The following is a 26,498-nucleotide window of genomic DNA, read 5'->3' on the forward strand; positions in this document are numbered from 1 at the left end:
TTCCCGAGTTCTGAGGACAAAAGGACGATTCGGAAGCTGAGGGCCGAGTTCTCCGGAGGGGAGAGGGGGGGGGCCGTGAAATGGAAGAAATGGAATGGCGCATTCACGTCTCTCCCGTCTCACGAGTCCACAAGCGGGGAGAGGTGGTTAACTCCTGTCAGATATTCTGGTATTCTGGTATTCTGGATACTTATGTACATAAACTTACATATGTATTTTGGTATCTTTGACTTCAGTAGCAACATCACTCAGTATATGGAGTGTATTTTCACGTATTTCCTCTGGAATGGAGATATTTAAATACATATGTGGTATAAATTTCAAATGTTCTCATCAATTCCATTATTTATTCAAATGTTTTCTTTATCCTATTTTCTTCTGACGATCTCTTTGTATTGAAATACAAAGGCTTTACTCCGTCTAAATCTTCACTTTCCCAGGGGCCCGCTAGGCCGATCCACCATGGGGCTTGACCCCTGTCTGCAATGTCTCCAAATTGAAATTTGTCAACTATAAACAGATGATGCAGTTCGATTCTTCTACTCCGTATTGTTTGCCTATTTCTAATATATATTTTACTCGTCTTGCCAGAGATAAAGAGAGATGAAAACCCCTAGAGATCCAATTGTATTGAAAGCGCTTCGGGTATACCCACGGGTGATCCTATCAGCGGGATTTCTGGAACAATCGAATTGTTTTTCTCTCCTTCTTTTTTTTCCCCAAAGAAGAAATGACATGGAAATATGTGCAACATCCAATGTACGCAATATGTTGTACGTAAGGGCACAGTAATGTACTCCGTACAAGGTGCCTTCGCCTAGCCAATTCGGAATGCAAAGCTCCAGCGATCGACGCGAAGGTGCTGAAACCCGCATGGGTGTGCGAGTGGCCAATGCAAGGGTCGTTCTGAAACGTTGGCGGATTCCTGTCCCGGTCTAACAAGAGTGTGCTTGGATCACTATGGGCAGCTTGCTCTTCTTCTCTCCTTCCCACAGAGCTGTTGGCTCCATCCACTGGGGCTTCCCCTGAGATTCGAACAAGAGAACCGTACGGAGTGGGAGTACGGAGTGCATCCACCACAGTTCTGCCGAGGTTCAGACGGACATAAGGCTAGCATCGGATTACAGCGCTTAGGGGGTTCCGCACAAACCAATCAGAGGTCAAATCCAGCACCACACTTTCACGTTATCAGGGACATTCCGAAGGGCCCTCCAAGAGAAACGGATGTTCGGTGGTCCGTGGCTATCATTTCCCTTCGCCCCCCCCACAGCACACAATTTCTGCCGTATTTGAGCCGCAGATGAAGTTGCGATTGTCCTTTGTATGGGCTACATTGGATCTGACTCGTGAGAATTGCGAAATGACCGACTATGTTAAACAACACTTCACTTCTGCGACGTATTATGCGCATTATGCAAGCAACCCCGCGAGACTCAGCACTCCAGGCCCATCAAGAGGGTCTGAAACAAAGACCAATTGCCTCATGCTACCAGCGGTTCGCAGTCCCCAGTTTCAAGATGATTTTCATTAATTGCGGGCAATCTCACCACGCCGTCGTGCTACTAAGGCAGGGGGTGTTCCTTTCGGGACTGGTCAAATGCACCTGTGGGGATTGATTAGCCTCCCAAAAGCCGTGTCACATTTAGCCGGAATCCGAAGAATATACGGAGTGTTCCGTACAACGTTGTATTTTCTATGGGATGAATCCGGATCAACCTGGACCAGCCTAGTTTGCATCAACGAAAATTCTCCGCGACCCGATATGGTACAAGAGTCGCCATCCCGGAGATGCGATCGGGACTATCGCTATAAGTACATATGTATGTACGTACTCCGTACGTATATACAATATCGTACGGATACGGAGTACCCGGTGGGTCAGCCTTTTCCCCAGCTGCCCGGGTTTACTGGCTGCTTGTGTACTGATGAAAAAGAGCCCTGGAGGAGCTCATAGGTTCTCATGTCCAAAGCCTGAGATTGGGTCCACATGCAACTTCCAAGAAATTTCCCACGTGTGGCGTGTCTTTTTTTTTCTTGGCGGATACCCGAGGTACAGTCCTCCGTATCAACTTTATACTCATCTCCTGTCATTCTATTTATGCATAATGGGTGCTCCACTCGTATCATAAAGCTCTGGCAATCTTCCCACCGAAGCCCTAAGCCTCACTATGGCAAATCAAATCGAGAGTTTACAACACAATTGCCTTAGATAGTATATTATACACCCCGGGGCAGCCAATGTACAATATACATATCAGATCCCTCTTATCTAAAAATCCTGTAGCATAATTCCCCGAGAATACACGTGAATAGGGTTTAGGTTCGTCAAAGCCAGACGCCACATACAAAGTAAATCCACTCCGGAAGACCACCTAATATCCATACCCACATACGGAGGAGGCGGGAACTGCCTGGCCGATACAACAGTGAACCATACTCCGTAAACCTGCAACGGCTAAACTACTCAGGGGGCGTTGAATGGGACTCGGGCAATTTAAACGTTGTCGATCAGCATTTGACAGCAGGCCCAATTTCTGGGTTATCAAAGTCCGAGCGTGAGTCGTTCGGGAATAGCTCCGGAGTTGATATACCTAGTCCAGCATAGTACTCGTCAAACCGGTTTAGATGGGGTGATCCCATTTATTTGCGTTTTTCTTTTTCAAGTGTAAAAGGACAAATAAATTAGTGAAACATGGAGAATGGGGAATCATGACCATTTTTAGTGGCCGTTTTGATGGGTCTATGCTTAGACCAAGGTCCTGCAGGATTGTGAGGACCGGAATACATTACCCCAAGGGTGATCCGCTGAAAATATACATACAGCATACTAAATTTCTTTTATTAGCAACGCCCATGTTAAGTGATACGGGTTACGGAGTACTCCGTACTAGATACTTGTCTGTCGATGGTTTTCCATAAGGGGATGAGGTAAGCTGATGGCAGTGCCCAGGTGCGTCAGCACCTACATAGACCTCGGGAATTTTTGTACGAAGAAGTAATCAATTAAATAAGCCCATAATATCACTAGAGTTTTACTTAAGGAATCATTAATCTTGTGTTTCCCACATCTGTTCGATAGATGTGAAGCCTTCGCAATAGCGTCAATGGCATCGACGCTGCATTGCATATTGTTAGCGTTGGGAGTCGTTCAGTTGGCTGAGTTCGAGGGGCTTGTTGGGCACCGGTAGAAGGAAATATAGATGTGAAGCTCGAAAAAAAAAAAAAGGTACAACATTGGAAGGAAAGCCACGGGGTAAGGTCATCTTGGCAGAGCTAGTCTTTTTCATATGCTCTTCACATTTTGGTTATCCGATGAATATGGAGTGCCACAAAGATGTTACTTGCAATTTACATATAAATCACTGCATAGAATCGAAAACCTTGTTGCCATGTGGGTGCCTAACACTGACCACCACGAATGCTCCTATTGATTCCACGATTTCTCCAATATCGATATATCATACTCAAAGAGTATAATACCATCCTGCCATACCCTCAATCTGACCATTTGTCTCCCGGGCCTTTTTGTTCGTTTTCCAAAAGTGAATGTCCATCATCAGGGTTAAGCATATGCTAACCATTGTAATACCAAATGTGACCCAAATGCCTGTAGTATAATGCGGACTTTCATCAGACTTGAACGTGACACTTGCGATGATGCCCCCAAGGCCCCCGCCAATCAGACAGGTTGCTGATGCGACTCCACGCTTCGAGTGGGAAGTAATGTTGTTCGCTTGGAATGCAAGCACACCAGGGATGCAAAATTGCAGGAATCCCACACCTGGAGTATAACGTTAGAGATATATAACCATCCATCCTGAAAAATAGAGAGCTCACCCAAGAATATCCCAAAGTATCTTGCCCCGCTTGCACCGCCATAGGCTGTGATCAACATCCCTACTGCTGTCAGCAGTTGATGGACAGCAATCACCGGCCCGCGGATTTGATATTTATCTGTGAGCCAGCCACCCAAATATGTAAAGATTGCAGCAATGATGTAAGGCGGGGCACTGAGAAGCTGACTCTGCGTGTTGCTGAAGCCCATGCCCATGAGGATGACTGTCTTGAAGTAACTGTACGCATATCCGGGTAGGGTGGAGGCCATGAGATTGAATGCCCAGACATACAACTTCCAGTCCTTAAGATGATGAACAACCCGTTCCATGGTAATTGGATCCTCCCTCGCATCTCCACTGTCGTTGTTTATGCGGGCGATGACGAATTCCTTTTCCTCCGGCTTGAGGAACGTGTCTGCTTGAGTCGGAAAATCGATGATGATGAACCAGCCAATCAAACAAATGCTACTAGTAATGGCACCCTCGACGATGAAAATCCCTAGAGCATAATCGCAGTCAGCTATTGTTATTATCATGACACGGAGTTGAACAACCCACAGCGCCATCCGTTCAGCCCGTACCTCCCGTCTAGGAGGGTCAAGGCATAGGCAAAGATTGCAGCGAAGGCATTCAGTATAACAGAGACCAGCCAGAAGGCGGCCAGTCTCTTGCCTACCTCAAATCGTGTGTACCAACATGTAATTAGATAGGTGCAACCTGTATAGTTAGTAATGTTGACTTGGAGACATAGTCGAGTTCGATATACCTGGAAGGAATCCGGCTTCCATCACACCTAAAAAAGACACCGGGTCAGTAAGGTAGAACAGGAAACCTTGGAGGACATCTCTTTACCTAACAAGAATCGGCAAGCTACCATTGTGGTCCAACTTTTGGTGAAACCCATGCCGATCAAGATCGCTCCAAAGCTAAATCCAAGAAACGCTAGCCAGTTGGCTGCACCAGCCCGAGGAAGTACCAGATTCTGAGTTTCCGTCATTAGTAACAATTCCTGGTTAAGGAGCGCGGACGTACGCTAGGTATCTCGAATATACTAAGGTATAAAGTTAGAAAACTGGTGTACCTAAACCGTTTACAGGTGATATCAAAGAGCTTACATGTATGCCACAAAGAATACCATAACAACAATCGTATACCTGGTACCGATGTCGAGTTCAAGATCCTGTTCCATCCCTGCTACAAATGCAAGACCAAGGTTGGTCCTATCAATAAGCGATATGGAATACATGATTCCAAGAATTGGGAGGAGGCGGAGATCAACGCGTCGACTAGTCCGAACATCAGAGTTGGCTTATTGACCACGTTGGAATGTAGAGAGGACACACATGACTCTTTTCTGATGTGCCTCGTCAATACCATACACAGGGGACTCATTGCCAGGAGTGCAATGTGCCAGCTCTTGTTCCTCAAGATGGACGAATTCCAAGTCCTCTTTCTTCATGGATCTATCTTCTTGGGGGCTGGCCGAATCGATGCCATTGTGGCAAATTGATGGGTTTTTTGATACTTCAACAAAACAATAGAGGCTAGAAACGTGAATAGCAACGTGATGAATTGGGAATAAATACATAACTAGACGGTACCTTAAGAGCATATTTTAAGAGCATCTTAACCGAGCTTATCCAATATAGTAGCGATAACCCTGAAAGATACCTCGGAACAAGATGGACAATCGAAGAATCTGGGGAACTACCAAGGTTACCCCTCAGATTTTCGCTTGATGCCAAGCAACAGAAGAGGGCATGAAAAGCCGGGGAAGCCTTGGTCTGACTTGGCATCGAGAGGGAATAGCCTATCATGTAAAGGAATCTCATACATTTGGTATGAAAAGGTGATGTAGAGGGTTGTAGTATCAAAACCCCGCACATTGCCCAAATCTAAAGAGGCTGTGGTGAGCAAGTAGCCTTTATCTTAAACTCAGCTTGTCAAAGAGTTTAAGCGGCAGCAAGTTTGGTCATGATTCCCTAAACTTGTAGCCAAATAGCAACTACAATTGTCGGTTGAGCCACCCATTACTATCCCTGAACGAGTGTAACGAAATATCAACATTGTCAAGCCGGGTGAATAGTTTATGGAGAAAATAGTGCAGAAAGAGGGATAAGCTATAAACTGAACGATCATGGTAGTCCCATGAGACATGGGACACAACACAAGGCTTTGACATCTTAGGGCCCCTTCGTAATAGGCCTCCTCGATTTTCTATATCTTTGTGTCGTTATATCCGAATCACTTTTTAGCAGACGCTTTATCTAGGTGCGGTTATAAGTATATATTTTGGCTTTCCAGCTTGAACCTCAATAAGCAAACTTAATTGTACTATAATGTTCGGCTATGTGCTCTATACGAGAACCTTGAGTCAGGTCAGAATACCTTGAATTCATTCCCCTTGGGCCAAAACACACCCAAAAATATATTTCTAGTACCTATTCAAATTCCATATCATTTACAAGCTTCTATAATGCGATGTCCCTTCAGATATTACATATATTCATTAGTGGCCTAAGAAGTCTGAGGGCCTCACGTCAAACAGATCTGTCATGGCGCGGGGTACTTCATTCAGCCGGACACCCATGTTCTGGGCACGTACTCTTTATACTATAATAAGATCTATGCCAAATGACGAGCTGTCCATTTCTAGATGGAATAAGCGGTAAATCTACATAGTACAGATGGAATAAGCCCCCCACCTTTACCCCTCACGTCAACTACAGCTATCAAGATGTGTCTGTGCTTCAGCACACATGTCTCAATATCTCCTGTTTTCTGTCCTTTGCAATGGCAAATAAAATATTATCAATAGCCGACCTTGAGGTGGCTGCTTCCAACTCACTATCCATCTCCGCGAGAGGTATGTATTGACTCTCGTGTTGCCATGTTTATCCTTAATATAGAGAAATAGACTTCTTCAACTCCGGCGCAACAAACCAAGTCACACTTCACGACAATTGTGCTGCGTATAGAAAGTACCGCCTCTTACCAAGAGTTCTGAGAGACGTCTCACTTGTCAACACTGGAATTTCCCTCTTTGACCGAGATATCACATTTCCGCTCTGTGTCTCACCCACTGGAATGCAGGTTATGGCTCACCCAGAAGGTGAGCTAGCCACAAGCCGAGCCTGTGCCAAAATGGGCGTCAACATGGGTATCTCGTCCTATGCCAATCACTCGGTTGAAGAAATCACCGTCGCTGGAAAAGAACTGGGACCGGTTCACCATGTGATGCAACTCTACGCGATGAACGACAAAGCTAAACAAGAACGAATCGTCCGTCGGGCTGAAGCTGCGGGCTGCAAGGCGATATTTCTGACTGCGGATAGCCCTGTACTTGGGGTGCGCTGGAATGAATGGCGGAACGGGTTCATGCCTCCAGTTGGCTTGGGGTATCCGATGTATGAAAGAACATCTGCCGAGATCCAGCAACAATCTCACGACGATGGGTTTAGCTCGACAAACTCGGATTCCCATTCCTGGGCCATGGAGATCCCATGGCTGCGCAGAGTCACGAAGATGGAGATCTGGATTAAAGGCGTTCTCACCCCGGAAGATGTCGAGACCGCTATTGAATATGGTTGTGATGGTATCATCATCAGCAACCATGGTGGGCGACAGCTGGATGAGACACCAGCCACAATTGATGCGCTTCCTGCCTGTGCCAAAGCTGCGCGGGGGCGGATCAAGATTCATATTGATGGTGGAATTCGATCTGGGGTTGACATTTTCAAAGCCTTAGCTCTTGGCGCTGAATGTTGCTGGGTTGGTCGTCCTGCAATTTGGGGACTCGCGGTAAGTGCTCCTTGTTACATCAAGGATCCTGATAGAGGCGGAGGCGGGTGTACTGACTTCTTTGTAGCATGATGGGCAACAGGGAGTCGAGCTGATGCTCAAAATCCTGTTTGATGACTTCAAGCGATGTATGCAGCTCACAGGCTGTAGGTCCATATCTGAGATCAACTCGGCAAGCCTAGCAATTGTCAATGCATATGGGCCTTTGGCTAGACTGTGACCTACATTGTTGTGATTATGTCTGGCCCTCGAGGCTCGCCTCTCGCCACTTTTGTGTATTGGGTGTAAGATTGGGCCCCTCAGCAAAACTTCAGGGCCACCTACCCAGGCCATTGTTTGGTTTTTTGGGGTGCGCCTCATGGACCTTGCCGGTTCCTGCCTAGTCCTGGCTGGCTGGGCTCGTAGTTGCCGTGACTTGCATGGCCGATATTCAACGTGTATGCACATGTGTGCAGTTTTCTCTGAATAAACAACACCACTCTTGGACAAATCATGACAGCCGAGACCATTTATAGAAGACTGATAGAGTCTGGTTCTGACTATTTGAAGGGGGAAACTGAAACTGAATGATCTGGAACATCGTCCATGCATCTCGTGACCTACGCCAAACCCAGTGCTATTCAAAGCCATTCATTCCATATTTGGCAGGAGCGATCGTATGTAATTGCCAATTGCCCGATACCTACCTAGGTACATGTAGGTAGGTCTAACTCTACCTACCTAGATACATATGTAGGTAGGTATATCGAGGAATTCATTGGCGCTGATAACGATAGCCCATTTCCTAGTCGCTCAACGCCCAGGCCCGGGGTGTGACCTCACTTACCATTGGAGAAGGTAAAAATTCCAGAGCGACCTCGGGAATATGCTCACTAACCATAGCTCAGCTGAAATGAAGGTTGCCATTACATACCTGGGACTTCAGGAATGCAGGCCGCTGAGTCATCGTTGGTGTGCTCCCGAGACCGACCCCGAATGTGACGCCATTCCCCACCCCAGCTTCTCCTCATTGCCTAAGGAGTAACCTTGGAATATGCACCGAGACTTATTCAGTCCATGATTCTCGGATAAGCATCATTTTCCTAAACATCATAGTATTCCTAAGTACAGTACCGATATCATTCAGGTATGTCTTCTTGGCCGCATCGCGTTCGGCAGCTATGAGGTGCTAATAGCTTGTCAGTGACCATAGCGAACGTGACACCAACTACATACTCTTTGCACAGTATGCAGTCCGAGAAGGGTTTACTTCTGGATGTAAGCGAAGTCTATGATTCCGAGGACAATGACTTTGTTTCCAGCCACACGCGTTACAAAAAACTACAAGGAACTCGCCCCTGCTGGGCGACAACTCTGAAGAAAGGGCTCTGCGTCTTTGTGATCACCATTCTTACTACCTACTTTCTAGGCTTCCCGCATGGTATCAGTCCCTTCGTTCTATTAGAATGCGTCACTAACTGAGCGTCCTTATGATTAGGCTCTCTGTCTACCGAGAAGAACCCATCCCCGCACCCCGAGGCTCCCCCGCTTTGCCAGTCGCAAGAATGCATTCATGCTGCCTCAGAAATCCTCTACAATCTAGATCCCAATTATGAGAACATAGATCCTTGCACTGATTTTGACCGATATGTCTGCGGTGGATGGAGGGAGCGCCATGACATGCGGCCCGACCAGGGATCGATATTTGCAGGCACAATCATGCATGAGAATGCCCAAACCAAACTTCGTCATATACTAGAGCGCACAGAACCGCCACAGCCATCGGATGCCGACAATTTCAAGAAACTCAAAGCTGCATACGATGCTTGCTTGGATGAGGCTACAGTCAACAAACGGGGCAGCAAGCCTTTGACTGATATTCTGGACGAACTGAAGAGTATCTATCCTGCAAAGGCAGGTCTTGTGAAAGGAGCACAGGATCAACTCACCAATGCTCTGTTGTATCTGGCGAACGCTGGTGTCGAGGCTCTGGCTTCTTCCGGTGTCACTGTAAGTCTATGTGACCTATACTTTATGGGTGCCACTAATGACTCCTTCTAGCCCGATGATCGAGACCCCGATAATGTTGTTATTATGATCTCGCCGCCTCGTGAAATAGGACTTCCCGCAAGAGAGTACTATAATAACACAAAGACCGTGGCTGATTATACAGCCGTTTTGAAGCAAGTTGTTCAGCGATTTGCTGGAGATGGATTTGACAAAACTGCCGAGGATGTTGTAGCTTTCGAAAAGAAGCTCGCGGATGTGACTCCGGATACCCAAACCCAGGAAGATGTCACCAAATACTACAACCCCCTTAGTATCAAGGAAACGGAGGCACTAGTACCTGAGATCTCTTTTACTGATATTATTTCATCTTTGGCACCCCATGACTACAAGGGCAATCGCCTAATTGTGGGGTCGCCTTCCTATATGAAGGCATTGTCTGTTCTCTTGAAAGATACACCCAGAGAGACCATTCTGCTCTTCTTGCAGTGGAAGCTCATACAAGCTTTTGCGGACGTTATTGAGGATGCCTCTATTGAACCTCTTCGGCGATTTGAGAATGTTCTCGCCGGCAAAGAGCCTCAGGCCAAGGAGGAGAGATGGCGTAAATGCCTTGGGCGTCTGGATGACGGGCTCGAATGGAGTCTCAGCCGTTTCTATGTGCTCGATGCGTTCTCTGAGAACTCGAAAAAACTTGGCGACCAGATCGTTTCCGATATCAAGGAGCGATTTATCTTTACCCTGGACCAGACGAGCTGGATGTCTCCGGATGTGCGAAAATTGGGCATTGAGAAGGTGGGAAACATTATCCAGAAGATCGGATTTCCCACAAAGAGTCCGAATGTTTTAGACCCCGAGGACGTGAATAAATTCTACCGGGATCTAGAATTATCCAAAGACACTTTCTTTGAGAATGAGGTGGCCGTGGCGAGGTTCCAACTTCGCCGCGAATGGTCTAAGCTCGGAAAGCCCACCAACCGTGACGAATGGGGCATGAGTGCACCGACTGTCAACGCTTACTACAACCCACCAGGTAATGAGATTGTCTTCCCTGCCGGCATTATGCAGCCGCCAGCGTTCTATGGACCTTCCGCTCCATTGTATCTGGCATATGGTGCATTCGGTGCCGTCAGTGGCCACGAACTTTCACATGGTATGTTCAGTTCCCTGCAAAACAATTGCCGCTTTCTAACAGACAAATGTGGTATAGCTTTCGATTCTACCGGTCGACACTACGACGAGAGTGGAAACTACACTAACTGGTGGGATGACAAGACCGTTGAAGCCTTTGAAGAGCGTGCTCAATGCTTTGTCGACCAGTATTCTAAGTTCACGGTCATTGGCCCCGAGGACAAGGTCCTCCATGTCAACGGACGACTGACACTGGGCGAGAACATCGCCGACGCTGGAGGCTTGACAGCATCATACCACGCATGGAAGAAGCACGATGAGGCAAAGCCTGATCTTCACCTCCCGGGACTGGATGCATTTACCAAAGAGCAGCTTTTCTTTATATCGTATGGCAATTGGTGGTGCGGGAAGACTACGAAAGAGGCGGCTGAGCAGGCGATCTATAACGATCCCCACGCGCCTAAGTCAGCGCGAATTATCGTGAGTCTTATCAATGCATTCCTTTTTTCGTGCGCCACCACTGACTGCTGTCACAGGAAACCATGGCCAATTCTAGGGAGTTCAAGAATGCCTTTAGTTGCCCAGAAAAGAAGCCGGCTTGCAAGCTCTGGTAGTTCTTAGTTTACTGTCAATGGCATTTTCATGAGTTTTGAGTAAATATGAGTATTCCGACTTGGTCACAACACAAATACCTAGCTGTGCCCGGTCCGATTTTATCCTTGCCCATTACCTGAATGGATATTATTGTAACTCCCCCGCTAGTGTTCACAACCACCCTATCGATGCACATTCACCAACCATCAGTACTTTCTCAAGAACTTACATCTTTACATTCACTCTCATCAAGTCGCGCTGAATATGATGACCCTCGAATAGGGTTATTCGTGACATCTCAAACCGGGTCAGTCGCTAGGACGGAAGCATCACAACCTAATATTTTAGCCTGTTACCTGGAACTCAAAGCTGTTTCAACTATATATGCTGACGCATTGTGATTAAATCCGCAAAGCAACTCGCTGGCACCCATGTCCGATACCTCGTTGCCCCTACATATGGATGCTAACGGTATCTGAGAGCACATTCTGCTCGGCCAAGATGCCGGAACCCTAAGGCCGCTGATCTCCACGGCGATCGCTGCCCAAAACAAGCGGGAACAGGCCTCAGGCCAGGGAAACATTCGGTATCGGCCAGACCCCAAGAAGATAGAGGAAGAGGAAGAGGAAGAGGAAGAGATAAAGAGTTAGACAACGGACCTCGGGATCTAATTACCTAGATCAGCAAGGTCCGAGACCCCTCGCCTCAGAGTTATATTGTAGATGATTTTGGGTCCCGTTTTTAATATCGACATGTCAATTCTTATGGATCGCTGTTTGATCGACATTTGACATGTGATGTCTCACGCATGGCAAAACGAAGGTGAAGTATGTTGTAATTGAAGTGGGTGCATAAATATGGACATTGAGTACGGAGTACAGAGTAAACTCATTTATGAGCCGGAGAGTTTAACGGGTCATGGACCTATCCCCCAAAAAAAAAAAGGAAGAAAGAAAAACGGACAATTTGGACTTCTGAAATTTCAATCATACGATCCTCAGATCTTCATATGAATTCTGGCCCACATCTGCGCTAGCCTATAAGGTAGGGTCATCCAAATTAGGGCGTTGCTGCACGGTAATTTCCATGGCCATTTCCAATTGCAATGAGAGGTGTCACACAGTAATAATCTCCTTTGAGATGAAAAATCAAGACAGGTCCATTTTTGAGGTCAAAGCATTATAAAGTAAGACATCTACGGAGTACTATGTTCAATGTTGTATACAACATACGGGAGTGCAACATAAGTTGATCGACCCGGGAAGTGTCAGTAGCTCCAAGTTCCCTTGGAATGTCCCCAGTCTCGCGTCAATCTATCAAGTGGAGATGGAAACGGGTTCAACCAACCAAAATTACTCCTATATATGTACTTTGTAGACAAGGGCCTGAGACAGTCCACGGGTCTTTTCGCCGGTCTGCCCGATAGTAATGATCTATCACCTCCCCTTGCACAGTCATCTCTTCATATAGAGAAATGAGGAGTAGTAGTAAAGTACATATATATATATATATATATATATATATATATATACACGAAGTACGGAGTATTCAGTACGGAGTAGGAAGAGTCAGATTAATATGCATAGGTAGATGTAGAAGATAAAAACAGTAAAAGGGGCAATTTTAAAATAGAAGACCCAGCGTTCCCATTCCCAGCTCACAGCCGTTCCACAACTGTTCTTCCGCCGCGTCGGGTCATCTCCACAAAAACAAGAGCTGTCCAATTTCAATTTCTTCCCTTTTTATTTTTTTCCCCAACCCTTCTGACCTCATAAGTCATGTATGATTTTGTATGATTTTGTTCTGACTTCTTCCAGTGGTACAGACCCTGGCCCCGTCGCGACGGGAGCATTTCGTGTTCTCATAGCTTTCGCGTCATGGAGCCCTTTCCTCCACCCACCCATCCGGAGTTCAAGGATGCCTTTCTGGGCCCGCAAGTCCAAATTAACGAACTGTCAGCCTCAAACCGAATGCCTAGTGGGCCTCAAAATCCAATCTCAAATCTTCGGCGTGCCAATACCGTAGCCCAGGGCGGCAATGTCAAGCGGAACCTAGAGCTGAAGGCAGCACGCGAGAGAACAGCAACTGGGATAAATGCCAAGGATAGCCATGAGCTCCTACGACAGAACAAGCTACAGCGGTCCCAAACACATCGTGGCCCACTAGAGGCGCGTCCGCCGGGAGGAAGGCCGGCCATTTCACCGTAAGAAGTGTCGGCCAGAATGGCAAAATCTTTCTCAGGTACGGAGTACACCAATCGACCCATAATTCCTCGTGCTGTGTCACATCCTGTGCGGCGTGCTGATAATAGGACTATTTCAATAATTCAGGCCGATTGCCAATCCGCCCCAAAAAAGCCCACAGCCTGCATCCTTCTCTCCAGTCGATACCGCGAAACCCAGTCTCCTTCAGCCGCAGAGTCATGCACATGCCCGCGAGGATCCAGATCCATCCAGGTGGTCGAGTTCGCAGCTCTCTGAGTTACGTCCGCGCGAACAGCCCAAAGATCCCGAGCCCGTTCTCGCCGTGTCTCCTCCCGAACTCTCGAGTCAGCACCGCACGCGGCCGATCTCGTTTTCAACAATATCGGAGCAGCAATCGATAGCCGGTGCTGGGAAGCGTGGGGAGCTGCGGATCGTGATTGATAGATCTGAGGACCGCCCCAAGTCTGCACGTGAGAATTCGACACCAGCCTTGGAGGTTCCTATTCCGCGTTACCAGCCCGGGTCGCCGCGGTTCAACGCCGAAGGCAGCGCAATGATGCAGAGTTCTGTCTACACGCGAACCTCGATGTCGGACAACTTTCGGAATTCAACACTGCTTGGGGGCATGGCTGACCCTCTGCCGGGACTCCATAGTCCATACCCCCGAGACTCTTTTTCACGGCATCGGCCATCTTTTGCAATTTCCATGTTCTCGGGCACCGCAGCGGCTATGGATATGAACCGAGCTTCACCAGCTCCGAGAAATTCCATGGTCTATGAACTGAAAGAGCCTGTGGAGCCATCTATCTACGAGACCCTGGTGTATGATATGGATGATGGATCCGTTGTCCGATATATTTCTGGGACAAAGGATATCAGTGCTGCCACCCCTGCCCGAATCGTTGCCCAAATCTCCTCCGAGTCATTCATGGACTATGAGCTAGTATCGGACTTCTTCCTTACCTTCCGTTCATACCTATCTACGACACACCTTTTGGCTCTTCTTCTTGCACGGTTAAAGTGGGCAATCAACCGACTACAAGATGATGGACGCATTATTAGGATTCGCACATTTGCAGCTTTGCGACATTGGATTCTCAATTACTTCGTTGATGACTTTGTTACGAATTACGAGCTTCGGACCAACTTCTGCGAGACCATCAACAAGCTATATTCAGAGGTCAGGTCTCGACACAATGGCGGCACGAGTGATCGAAAGATTCTCATTGACTTGAAGCGTTGCTGGAATGGCAAATGTTCAGTTTATTGGTCTTCTCCCCAATTGTCTCGCGCCTATAACGATCCAGAAACCCCAATTGTACCTGGAGACGCTCAGATTGAGTTACCTAAATCTGGGGAACTGCAGCAAAACGTCCCTACTTATGGCATGGCACCCCATGCAGATACCACCTTTCGCGAAAGTCCCATACAGCATGATCGGAATGACTCTGCAGCAACCACACAAAGCATTCCATTCTCTGCCAAAAGCGATCAAAGCTTGATGGCGCTCTCGTGTTCATTACCACCTAAATCCCCCAAGCGCTTGTCCATGTGTGCCTCGAAGGGCAAGGCACCCCGTCCTGTGGTATTGGGTCTCACAAAGTCGAAGCCCCCGTCCAATACTCATGAACCACCTAGGTCACCCGTAGCTCCCATGGTCTCGCGGCACCCATACCACAGCCATAGCCATAAAAGAAGCGGAAGCTTCTCGGACTCGGTGCGAGATGACCGAGTGCCGATGTTCGCGATGGAGCCCGAAACGGGACCCGCGCCACAGGAGATACTCGATCCGGTGAGCTTAATACGTGGGGAGATGTACCCTCCTGCAGAATCGTACATGACGATGATGGCACCGGAATCGCCGCCTCTTCCTCCGCCGTTGAAGAACCCAAATCCAGATCGTCGGAGTACACCGGACGTGCCGAAGTCGTCACCCAACTCGGGTATGAGAACAATCATTGGCTCAATCAAACGGGCGTTGCACACGAGGAACGGTGGACAGAGCGTCTCTGCTCGTATTGCGAATGCCAATGAGGCTATTTCATTGCCTTCCCGCGGGAAGACATCCGCAATGCCAACTGGACTGGCTTTCGGCTCTGAATTCTACCGGGAGAGGAAGATGGCAGCTATTCCCAAATATCCAGGTCGGATTGATGTACTGTGTGATGAGGTCCTCAAACAATACCGCTTGGCCATGAACCAGGAAGGAACGAAAGACCAAACTCAGCCGCCAGCTGCGTCTGACTTTCATCAAGCGGCCGCGCGGGAGCCTGCATCTAACCCTTCTAATCTTTTACCTACGCAAACCCCCGACACCGAACCAAAACTCAGGAGCGGTATCACCATGGGCAGCGAATCTATCATCATTGTCGATGATACCGGTTTCGAAATGCCCTTCATGTCGGGGGCAGCACAGGAACCAGGGCCAATTGCTAATGATGAAACACATGAAACGCCGGAAACCGAAGTTCCCGATGATACCTCAACACAGTCGATACCCGTGGAAGGGGAATATCTTCAGCCAATATGCTATAAGGCCGACGAACCAGAATCAGCTGCTCAGTCAAACGTATTCTACCCCCTTCGCCCTCTCACCCCGCAGAGATCGTCCTCGGTCGAACGCGGCTCGACGCCTGTAAAAAAGAAGAAGAATTCTCTATCTCTCCGACTCAGAAAGTACGCATCCTTCCAAAGCGGGATCTCGAGACAGCGGTTTTCGATGAGCAGTGAGACGGCTCAATCGACTGTTGACTCCAATGCGATGCAAGATCAGAACCACAAACAGTCAGGGCCGGTTCTCCGCAGGCGCCGAGGTGGAAACCTCCGTCAAATGCAGACTGGAAATGAGACCGAGCCTCCTTCCTGTCGTGACTCGTTTGCGTCTTGGGGTGACTCCGTTGTGGATGAAACGGTCCCCTCTGATGGCGATGCGTCAAGGCCTCCTTCTACGTTGATCCCTCCAAATCCCCGGTACTCACTTATTCAGCCGCACACTTCCCGGCAAATCAGGCGTTCCTTTGAGTCGGTCATTGCGAAGTTTGCACAGATTCCTGATGACGACGACGGTGGTATCGAGTCAACGCTGTTGAAGCTGGAGGGGAAATGGAATGGACCACCCGGCACCGGTCGAGACTCTAGCTCTCACCGAGAGCAGCCTTTGGGTCGGCATTATGGCGAAACGGCCAGGCCTGGGTGGGACGTTATCTCTCGCAGGCGACAGACGGACAAGTCCTCATATTCCACGGTTGGGGGTCGATTGGCGCCACCTAGACCTTATTCTGATTCTGTGACCGAGTCTGAAGAGTCTTATAACTCTATTCCGCTTCTTGAAAGAGGATTGGCCGACGAGTCCATGAAATGGCAGCCTACGAGCCAGCCATTCCAATACGACTCGCACGTTGCTCCGCTCACCCTCGTATCAAGCCGTGAAACTTCTGAGCTTGCCTCGTCAAACCCCTCAATTCAGATTGTGCACGAAACTGACAGCATGCGTCGCATTCCTCGTGGCGCAACCATCCCGGCCTCGGCCCCTGATAATGCTGGTCAGGTTACCCCGAAGCATTTCTCAGCTCTGTCTTCTGAAATGTCGGTCGACCTGATTGATCCGCATGAAGCTATGGGTGCAAGGATTTCGACAGACGCCCGCAGCCTCGCTTCATCAACTGTTGAGATCCCTCCTCATCCTCTAGCGCAACCTCCCTCGCCTCCGATGACCATCCAACATCCGGGATCTTTCGCCTCTTATCCTTCGCCGTTGAACACAGTCTTGTTCCAGACCCAGCCCCTTACGCCCGACACATCCCCGCGTCACAAAGAAGTGGGTATTTCTGCTTCGCGTCCTCTAGACATACAGCATGTTTCGAGTGACGTGTTATTCAATTCAGAAAACAATCCTACCGACCAGAACCCGGTCATCAACCTTTTACCTGACCACGTCCCCTTCATCCTAGCATGTGAATCCCAGGTCCTCGCACATCAACTCACATTAATCGAAATGGCTGCCCTGAGCGAAGTCGACTGGCGGGATCTGGTCGAGATGAAATGGAGCAATGCCTCCCCATTAGTTACAAACTGGGTCCAATTCCTGACGTGCGAGGAGCGCAAGGGCATTGATTTGGTCGTCGGCCGCTTCAACCTGATGGTCAAATGGATACTGTCGGAGATTGTCTTGACCCGTGACATCAACGAGCGGGCCCGCACGATTATCAAGTACATCCATACAGCTGCGCATGCACGTCGCATTTGCAATTACGCCACGATGCTCCAGATCGCCATTGCTCTGTCTTCATCTGATTGCTCTCGGCTGCACAGGACGTGGCAGTTGATCTCCATTGAGGATAAGCGGCTGTTTAAGGATATGGAGTGCCTAATTCAGCCGGTGCGCAATTTCAATGATTTGCGTGTCGAAATGGAGACGGCCAATTTGCAAGAAGGCTGTATTCCATTCATCGGTGAGTTTCAAAGTCTTTTCCTTGAATATCGCACTAGATCTTGTTTGCTGATTTCCCCCTTCTTCTGTCCAGGCCTATACGTCCATGACCTCACTTATAATGCGCAGAAACCCGCACAAGTCAGCAACACTGACGGCGGTTTACTTGTCAACTTCGAGCGCTATCGCACCGCAGCAAGAATCGTTAAGAGCCTCCTGCGTCTTATCGACGCCAGTGCAAAATATAAGTTTGAGCCAGTGCAAGGCATCATCGAACGGTGCTTGTGGATTGCTTCTCTCCCCGAAGACGAAATCCAGTCCCGCAGCAAAGCACTCGAATAATCTCTCGTTTTTGATATTTCTTTCTTTTCTTGGTCCGTTTGGTTGCATCTCTATATCCATTTTTGTACCACAACCTTGACATCCGTGATTTGGATAGTTTATACCCCCTTTCCCGAGGCTGCTTTGTCCCTCTGCCATGTTGTACCGATACTTGCATCTGCTTAATACCTTTCGTTTTGGAATTCCTTCTTTTGTCTTATTGGCACTGAGCCACACTGTCCCTATAAATGGAGACATCTGTCTATACGTGGCTTGGATCTACCACTCCATAATGACAGGAACCCTTGTACATACCTTGGCTATCCAGCCGTGCTCATATTTAGCCTTGTGGGCGTTCAAACGTTCCAGAAATTCCTGGGCGCCGCTGCTATTCCCAACCTGCCAGAGTCGCCTAGCCGTTCGTGGCAAGCTCTCCAACACCATGGTTATTCTCATCTATTTATCTTTATATATATATATATATATTCTTGTCCCGTGTCAGAGTCATAGGCCTATGCTTCTGGATTTGGGTGTTCGTTTCTGCATCAAAGCGTGGGTTTGAGATATCATATGCCTCTATGGATAGCAATATATTTGGAGCATTTCTGCAGATGAAGATAATCTTCCAAGGTTGTATTCAGATTTGTTATCAAACACTGGAACTCTGTCACCTTTTCCTACTATTACACTTGCATTGTCCATATACTTATACCTACATACTATGTACCTAGTCCCCCATATTCTGCCCTATTTATCATGACCCCCCCATGACATTCTCCTTAGCTGATGCTATTCAATTAAGATACATGTATCCATAGTATCAGTAGCAGATTCTACTATCATACAATGTTCTATAGAGGGAAATCGCTTGTAAGACTCCAAAAAAAAGACATACTTTGCAGGTGAATGGGGGTTTGTTACTTACCAGATCTACATATCAGTAGGAAAATACGAAATTCAACCAAGATGGAAAAAGAAAAAACTTATCAAGATATTTGCCCACATTGATTTCATATCCCAACAGTCAAATACCACGGAGGAATTACAAAGCTGCGTCATATCTCCCGAGGTCTTCGGGGCCACATCGCGGGAGCTGGTCCAGGAACGGAACACCAAATCCACCACCACTCATCACCACCACCTCCCTCCAACATCCAATTTCCACGCGTGGAGGGTACCCTCCTTACCGAACATATCCCCAGAGAGGGTTCTTCAATCTCCCCTCAAATTCAAACCCTTTGATGCCCCGCCACCACTCTACCGGACAGCCAGCCCGCCACGATGGACATGACTGAACCGCGGCGCGGGGCTCCAGAGGACCCCATCGACTCCAACGACTACAGCGACCACAGCCCCGCGTCCTTCCACGAAGCTAAACAGGAACTCCCAGATGACTTACCCAAATCACTGGACGATCGTCGCTCCGTCCCGGTCTTCCAGCCGGAGACTGAAATGTACGATGCTTGGCAGGGTGAGTGCTCTTGTGTCCGCGGAACTATTTCCCCGTTTCCCCGACGCGGGAGATCAAACTATTTTACCTTGGACGGTTACATGCTGGGAATTTCACCGACTGTGTTGAGCACTCAAGTATTAAGATCTAATCGTTGAACAGGTCAATCACAATACCTGACCGCGCCAGTCGCCGCGAAACCTTTATCCTTTAGCCTAGCGCTCGACGATCACTCGCACGACAGTGAGCACGAAATACGGGCTCACTATGGGCGCGATATCGAAGATAATGACGCCCGACTAATGGAGATGCTTGCTGCCCAAGCTGCTCATCGGGAGGTGGATTCGCTCACTGCAGACGAAGAGACGATTGCCGCCGACGAGAAATTGACCGATGACGAGAAGCGCGACATACTCCAGAAGAGCTTGAACATGGCGGCCAGTAATGGCGATGTGGATCGCGTGCGGAGATTGGTACAGGGCGAGGCGAGGACTTACGTGGATGTCAATAAGCCCGACGAGGAGGGGACTGTGCCGTTGATCTATGCCAGTTGTTTTGTGAGTTACTTGTATGCGCGAAATAATACTGATGCGAGGCTGACTGGTTATAATAGGGTCATCAGGAAGTTGTTGCTGCGCTCATTGTGGCCGGTGCCCTCGTCGACAGACAGGATCGTAACCAGTGGAGCGCATTGATGTGGGCCATGACCAACAGACACAAGACGATAGCGAAGATTCTTCTTGACAATGGGGCATCACCGGATATCAAGTCCTCATCCGGTGGTAGGGCTTTTGATTTTGCCCAGCCCGGTAGTGAGATTTCTGAATATTTGCATGAAAATGGTTACAGCTTTGGCTCGGGTAATATCGATGATGACTTCTATGACGCTGGATTGGCGCATGGTCGTTTCGAAGAAGAGCTAGCGGAGAGCGAGATGAAACGGCGAATGATGATGGAAGAGAGCGCAATCAATCTGGAGGTCGATCTGTCCAGTTTAGGGCTTGACGAGAAATTCGAGGTCAGTTTATATCGCGAAAACAAGTTTTCTGCCTTGACTGATTCGAGATTTTTGGTTATCATAGCCATCCGATGACGATGAACTCGAGGAAGATCAACAGGAATTTGTCTGGGACAAGTGTCTGAATGATCAGATGTTTGTCTTCCAGGACCATGAGCTAGAGCGCATTTTGGATATTATCATCACCAACATGACTCCCCAGCGGTCTCCTTCCCAAAAGCCAGTGCCTGCAAATCTTCTCTTCCTCAGCGCCCGTTACGCGCACTATCATGCCAGCCCCGAGCTGCTCACAACTCTGCTGTCGTCTGCAATGGAAAAGATCAATGACGTTGTAGAACGTTACCAGTGGGATATGACAATGCAAGCCTTTTGGCTGTCAAATGCCACGCTTCTACTCCATTACCTGAAGAAGGATGGGGGCTTAGTGGAATCTACCGTCGAGTTCCAGCTCCACCTGGCGGAGCTGATCAACGAGATATTCGTTCTCATTATTCGTGACGCCGAGCGTCGAATGAACAAAGTCCTGGATGCGGCAATGCTGGACCATGAGACCATCCCTGGACTGGAGGATGTCGCCTTCCAAAACGAGTGGAAACTGTTCCGGAAAAATAAAAACAAAAACCCCGAGCCTGACGAGAAGCGATTCCGGCCTCCATCACCGCGGCGACGAGCACAAGTCTCGCCTCGGAACATCACCTCTTTACTATCATCGACCCTCTTTGTACTTGATCTCTACGATGTTCACTCAGTGATCACAACCCAGGTCCTCTCTCAACTTCTCTACTGGCTCAGCGCCGAGATATTTAACCGAATCATGAGCACGAAACGTTACTTGGCGCGCACGAAGGCGATGCAGATCCGCATGAACGTTTCGTCATTAGAGGATTGGGCGCGCACGAACAACCGGGTGCCAGAACACTACGAAAACGGTTCCACCAACACCACTGGAGAGTCGACAATTGATGCCGCTCGTCGGCATTTAGCCCCGGTCATTCAACTCCTCCAATGGCTGCAATGCTTCTCATCGCTCGGCGACGACCACGAATCTCTCGTAACAACCCTGCTTCAACTGCAACAACTCTCCCCGCCCAGCTCCTGCATGCAGTCAAGTCATACCGCCCAGAAGTCGGCGAGAAAGGCCTGACCAAGCAAGCAATGAAGTTCCTTCTCGACATGCAGAGTGATCCCGGAGTTCTACACCGTGAACAGCAGAAAATCCAAGAAGAGAAGGCAAAGGCAGCAGCTGGACCAGGTCCTCAGGCAGCAGCAGATGCCCGTCCGAAGACACCGCCGAAGGACCAGCCCTCTGCAGCACCCACATCCCCTGACACTGAAACATCTCCAGGCTCCGCTGCTCTATCATCCCGACCTGGAAGCATGGCCACCGCCAGGAACGATGAGCGCTCAGGTGCCGGTAATAGTGTCTTCCTCGACCCCACTCTCTTCCTCCCTTTCTCTCTTCCAACCAGTACAGACATGCTGGTCAGCTACGGTGCCGGGTTCGGTGGCACGAACCGCGAACGGGCCCGCAAGTACATCCCCACTGTCCCGCCTGAGGTCTTGAGTCGATTCGATCGTGGCGACGTATAAAACAAAGTAGGCATGATGACTGCTTTTACTTCACTGCTCCTCCTGCGACCTGCCACCTTTTCCAGGCTATCGCTGTTCCGGTAACGAGGCGGTGAGATAAAGATGGCGAATAAAGCGATAGGATACCCTTTGCGCCCTTTTCTTTTAACTTGGGGGACATGCTAGATGTGGCTTCCATGTGGGCATCTGCTGATGCGCCGAGTATATATTCTAAATGAATCTCTTCCATCCATAGCAATGTGTCTGGTAACTGTAGACTGATGCCTAGGTATTGATGGCTGGTGTTTTCTTCGATTTGACCAATAGCTCAAGCCAAAGCCACGGCCACCTTGGTCAAGGGTATGGGCCGAACGTAGGTATGTTCTACATGTAATGTTCTAAGCCCGTACGAGGTTTTGTACAGCACGTCAGCTTATGCGGGAAAGCCCACCACATACCACAGAAGCCCTACATATGGTTGCAGGCCGAATCCCGAAGTAATTGTATGGAGATGCCTAGGATTCTAGCCGAATTAGGGTTCCGCAGCGGCATACACGGTCAAATTTCATAGAACAAGGGCTTCTTCAGACTGAGAAGAAGAGAGTATATATCCTCTTTGCAATTAACAGAACATCCCTTTCATATGGGATCATTGCATATAAATCGATCGGTGGTAGTGGTAAGGGAAGATCAGAGATGGTAGGATAGTAGATAAAGGAAGAGGAGGCAGGGACATCGCGCCTTCCAGATGGATTCAATTGCCTCATTAGGCCATCGATACATTGCATGACAAGCGTCAAGCCGTCCACGGGTATCAGATCCTCATTGGATCATTGGAAGAGGAAAGAGGAAGGAATACGTGAAGAGAGACATTTGGTAAATTCGTACCAACCTTGGAATGTAATTGCTTAGTGGGACATGACCATTCCATATCCTATCCATATTTCCCAACCTTGGAAATAAGATATACCTACATTGAGTATCTGTTGTCCTCTACCTAGGTAATTCCTGTTGTAAAGAGTATGTCGCTTCCTATTTGGGCTCTCTCGCTCTCTCACTCTCGTTTTATCACCTGCTCTCTCTCCTCCCGTGGTACTCGCATAATCTTCATGGAATCCAACTGGTGTGCCTAAGGTTCCTGTCATCCCCTATGCTTATGCAATTCAAAGCGTTGCTGATCTACTGGCAACATGAAACTCACCTCAAAACCATCCAAGCGCACGAACGTTACAACGGACACCCATGAGTCTACCAAAACAAAGACCCAGTCCCTCCCACAACTACTGCCTTGGCCTTCAATAGAGGGCTCTCCAACAACTCCAAATCCTACGATGAGCTCATCCAGAGACCTGGTCCCGCCATCTGGGCTCAATCGCCTACCACCTCCGCTGTCAATGCCAACCCCCCTGCCCCCGCTACCTGCTGCATGGGAAGGCACAGAGGACATGAAGCTGTGGCTACACACCAAAATGGAAGAAGACCGGCGCAGACAGCAAGAAGAAAGAACGTACCAGGCTACCTTGGTACTGGAACGGCGGCGAATCGAGCAGTCAATATTGTCAGATGCCCTGCGCGCCGGTGTCCCCCCGAACCTGGTCCCACTAATCTTTAACGGCATCTATACAACCGGTGGCAATCTCGAATTGGCGACTGAACTGCAGAGGCAGTGGTCTACACCGGGTCCCATATCTGTTGCGCCTCCTACAATTTCCCAACAGCAAAATAACCCGGACCCTGCGCCGCCTGCAAAGCTCCCAGTTGCACCCCAACCGATTCAGCAGGATTCCAGACAGCCTCCTCGAGCACAAGATAATGACTTACCACTGGCGGCCACAGACTATCTGCCTGGAACACGCAATTCTCGGTGGTCGGAAGCCACATCCCGTTTACATCGAGACCGAGTGATAAGCTCTGAGCGAGAGCAGCTGAGGCGCAAGCTGAAAGCCCAGAATGTGGAGTCCGCTGGCATGAAACTGCTGGATACAGCCTTCGAACACACATTTCCTGTTACGAGCTCTATGATGGAGGCCGAGGCCTCTCGACATTTGGCCGGTTCCGCCGACAAGCCTTCTGGGACGCGAGAAAAACGACGGCAAGCCTCTCAGAAATCTCACCCCAGGTCTTCCCTGCAATCCCGGTCAAACCCCCAACAGCAACTACAAACTTCGCCGAGAAATCCTGCCAATGCCTCAAATCCCCCATCTCAGGTTCATTCGGAGCAAACGGACATCCCTAGCCCGAAGCGCAAGGACCAGAGGTTGCACAAGAAAGTCCCTTCACCTCAATATCGTCGAAATGAGACGGTGTGTGGTCAGCAAGACCCATTCGATGAAGCAGAGCTTGATCAGAAACAACAGCAGCGTGATCTATCCAGCTCGCACGAATCCCGTACTTGTGAGGGTAGTTCTTCTGAGCAACCATCGGAGTCAACCCCGGCCTCAGTAGGGAAATTCAGTGCAACCGCAGCTGAAGACATTCAAAAATAATCGTCCCACTCCGAAAGCTCATCAAATCCCTTGCAAGACACAGTTGCAGGCATCCAGTTAGAGTAATGCTTAACAGTGTGCCACTCGAATTTTTCTCTCTTTGTTTTCTTATCTCCATTCTATTATTCATTCGGGCACTGAACATTGGTCCGCTTTCAATATTATGGATGTGTGCGCGTGGTGGTTTAGTCCATTGGGCTAAACTGGTGTTTATGGGCATTGATGGCGACATTCCAGCTGATGGCATGCTCTAACTCACCTCGAAGGACTTTGTCCATTACAAAGATACCAAATATTGTTATTGTTACTTCGCTACTGGGGACTGGTCAGTTGATATTGTTAACTTTGTTCTTGATGACTGCTGAATCCTGCGTGCGGGATTCACTAGCAGTTAACATTATTGTTAGCTCAGGCTTGAATGGATTGAATTTCAACTTTGTCACCCTAATAGGAGCAAATAATAAAACACTTAGAAGGATGAAAAGATGCTGTAGAAACTTCGATTCACATCTTCCCACAATAGTAAATATAGATATAAAGTTGTTGAAACTCTTGGCGTGTCCAGTATGACATCGAAGTACGTCATCACCAAATGAGCGATGCCAATCCCGGAAACCTGATTTCGTAGGGAACTTGTATAAATAGAATGTCAATTCCAGCCTTCTCCTACCTTCAACATATCCAACCTTAATACCTCCAATAAAACTGAAGCCCACCAATCTTCAAAATGACGACCTTGATGCGCCTGAAGACTCCATTCCAGGCCCGGTCCCCAATTACAGCTCTTTCTGCAGCGCGCACCCAAACATCTCGCACCTCCCTATACCGAAGCTTTGCGACCAAATCCTCAAATGACCCCGAGCAAGCCACAACCACAACCCCCCAGCCAGACTCATCCAACCGCCCAATCCCTTCCAATAGAGCAAAGCCTACCCTCAACGAGGGAGAGCAGTCGCCTCTTGTAGACCGAGAGGGGAACCCGAAAAAGGATCTTCCCCAGGATGTGAAGGAGCACAACCGGGATATGGAGGAGCGGTATGATAAGCCATATAACTCTACTGGCGACAATGGCACGGTTAAACCTGCTTTCAAGAGCTAGCTTGATCCCTTGCTTGTATCCTGCTGTGCTGGTGATATGTCCGCTATGAGATGCTAGGTTGTGAGATGGTGGCTGGTTCATCATTGTTTCTTTTTGGCTTCTGAGTTCAGTCCAGGTGCCTGCTTCAGAGCTATAGATAAATGGCTTTCCTTTGTGCGCTGAGATTCATGGTTTGATTATTGGCTTTGTATTTTATGCTCTCCGGGCTTGTTTATCATTCGACATATACATCCATAGATGTACCCAAATAGACAAGTGGAATCCTGAAAGTATTCAAAAGACCTTCTAGTAGTAGAACACGTCTTTTCAGATCTTACTCTACCTACCAGTGAAGCATGGACATCAGGCTACATATACATTCATCAAACTCATAGGAAGACGATTGATTGTTTCTCAATCTAGCTATCCATGATGATGTACAAATTAAGGCAGTCCTCAGGCTTGTCCCAAAGCCAATATCCACCAAAGATAAAATTCTAAGCACATTGCAGCGAGGTGATCCGATGACGTTTCAGAGACATCCATGTGTCCCAAGAAAAGCAGATGTTCTTTTTTTATTTTATTTTCTTTTTCT

The 26,498-nt window shown here is 48.4% G+C and overlaps 6 protein-coding genes across 6 annotated transcripts; 5 read left to right on the forward strand and 1 right to left on the reverse strand.

Moving 5' to 3' along the window:
- Positions 1-3,464: 3,464 nt before the first annotated feature.
- N7519_002568 (uncharacterized protein) lies at positions 3,465-5,295 on the reverse strand (the record flags this gene model as incomplete). The annotated part of the gene is made up of 8 exons (XM_057289346.1): positions 3,465-3,781; positions 3,838-4,335; positions 4,395-4,553; positions 4,603-4,629; positions 4,689-4,818; positions 4,869-4,887; positions 4,952-5,122; positions 5,180-5,295. The coding sequence occupies 8 exons, from the start codon at positions 5,293-5,295 to the stop codon at positions 3,465-3,467; spliced, it is 1,437 nt and encodes a 478-aa protein (XP_057150548.1).
- A 1,334-nt stretch (positions 5,296-6,629) lies between these two features.
- Positions 6,630-11,368, forward strand: N7519_002569 (uncharacterized protein; the record flags this gene model as incomplete). Its single annotated transcript, XM_057289347.1, has 8 exons — positions 6,630-6,702; positions 6,754-7,637; positions 7,705-7,783; positions 8,821-9,057; positions 9,115-9,626; positions 9,678-10,776; positions 10,834-11,234; positions 11,291-11,368. 8 exons carry the CDS (start codon positions 6,630-6,632, stop codon positions 11,366-11,368), a joined length of 3,363 nt encoding a protein of 1,120 aa, XP_057150549.1.
- A 1,857-nt stretch (positions 11,369-13,225) lies between these two features.
- N7519_002570 (mitotic regulator LTE1) lies at positions 13,226-18,323 on the forward strand (the record flags this gene model as incomplete). The annotated part of the gene is made up of 3 exons (XM_057289348.1): positions 13,226-13,551; positions 13,679-18,003; positions 18,076-18,323. 3 exons carry the CDS (start codon positions 13,226-13,228, stop codon positions 18,321-18,323), a joined length of 4,899 nt encoding a protein of 1,632 aa, XP_057150550.1.
- Positions 18,324-19,583: 1,260 nt separating this feature from the next.
- N7519_002571 (uncharacterized protein) lies at positions 19,584-22,360 on the forward strand (the record flags this gene model as incomplete). Its single annotated transcript, XM_057289349.1, has 5 exons — positions 19,584-19,773; positions 19,915-20,309; positions 20,366-20,770; positions 20,835-21,821; positions 21,863-22,360. 5 exons carry the CDS (start codon positions 19,584-19,586, stop codon positions 22,358-22,360), a joined length of 2,475 nt encoding a protein of 824 aa, XP_057150551.1.
- Positions 22,361-23,529: 1,169 nt separating this feature from the next.
- N7519_002572 (uncharacterized protein) lies at positions 23,530-24,825 on the forward strand (the record flags this gene model as incomplete). The annotated part of the gene is made up of 1 exon (XM_057289350.1): positions 23,530-24,825. One exon carries the CDS (start codon positions 23,530-23,532, stop codon positions 24,823-24,825), a length of 1,296 nt encoding a protein of 431 aa, XP_057150552.1.
- A 727-nt stretch (positions 24,826-25,552) lies between these two features.
- N7519_002573 (uncharacterized protein) lies at positions 25,553-25,924 on the forward strand (the record flags this gene model as incomplete). Its single annotated transcript, XM_057289351.1, has 1 exon — positions 25,553-25,924. One exon carries the CDS (start codon positions 25,553-25,555, stop codon positions 25,922-25,924), a length of 372 nt encoding a protein of 123 aa, XP_057150553.1.
- Positions 25,925-26,498: the final 574 nt, after the last annotated feature.

This window comes from Penicillium mononematosum (assembly GCF_028829835.1).
Source record: "Penicillium mononematosum strain IBT 11891 chromosome Unknown utg000002l:1.0-8112719.0:1.0-8118358.0, whole genome shotgun sequence".
Classification (NCBI taxonomy): Eukaryota; Fungi; Ascomycota; class Eurotiomycetes; order Eurotiales; family Aspergillaceae; genus Penicillium; species Penicillium mononematosum.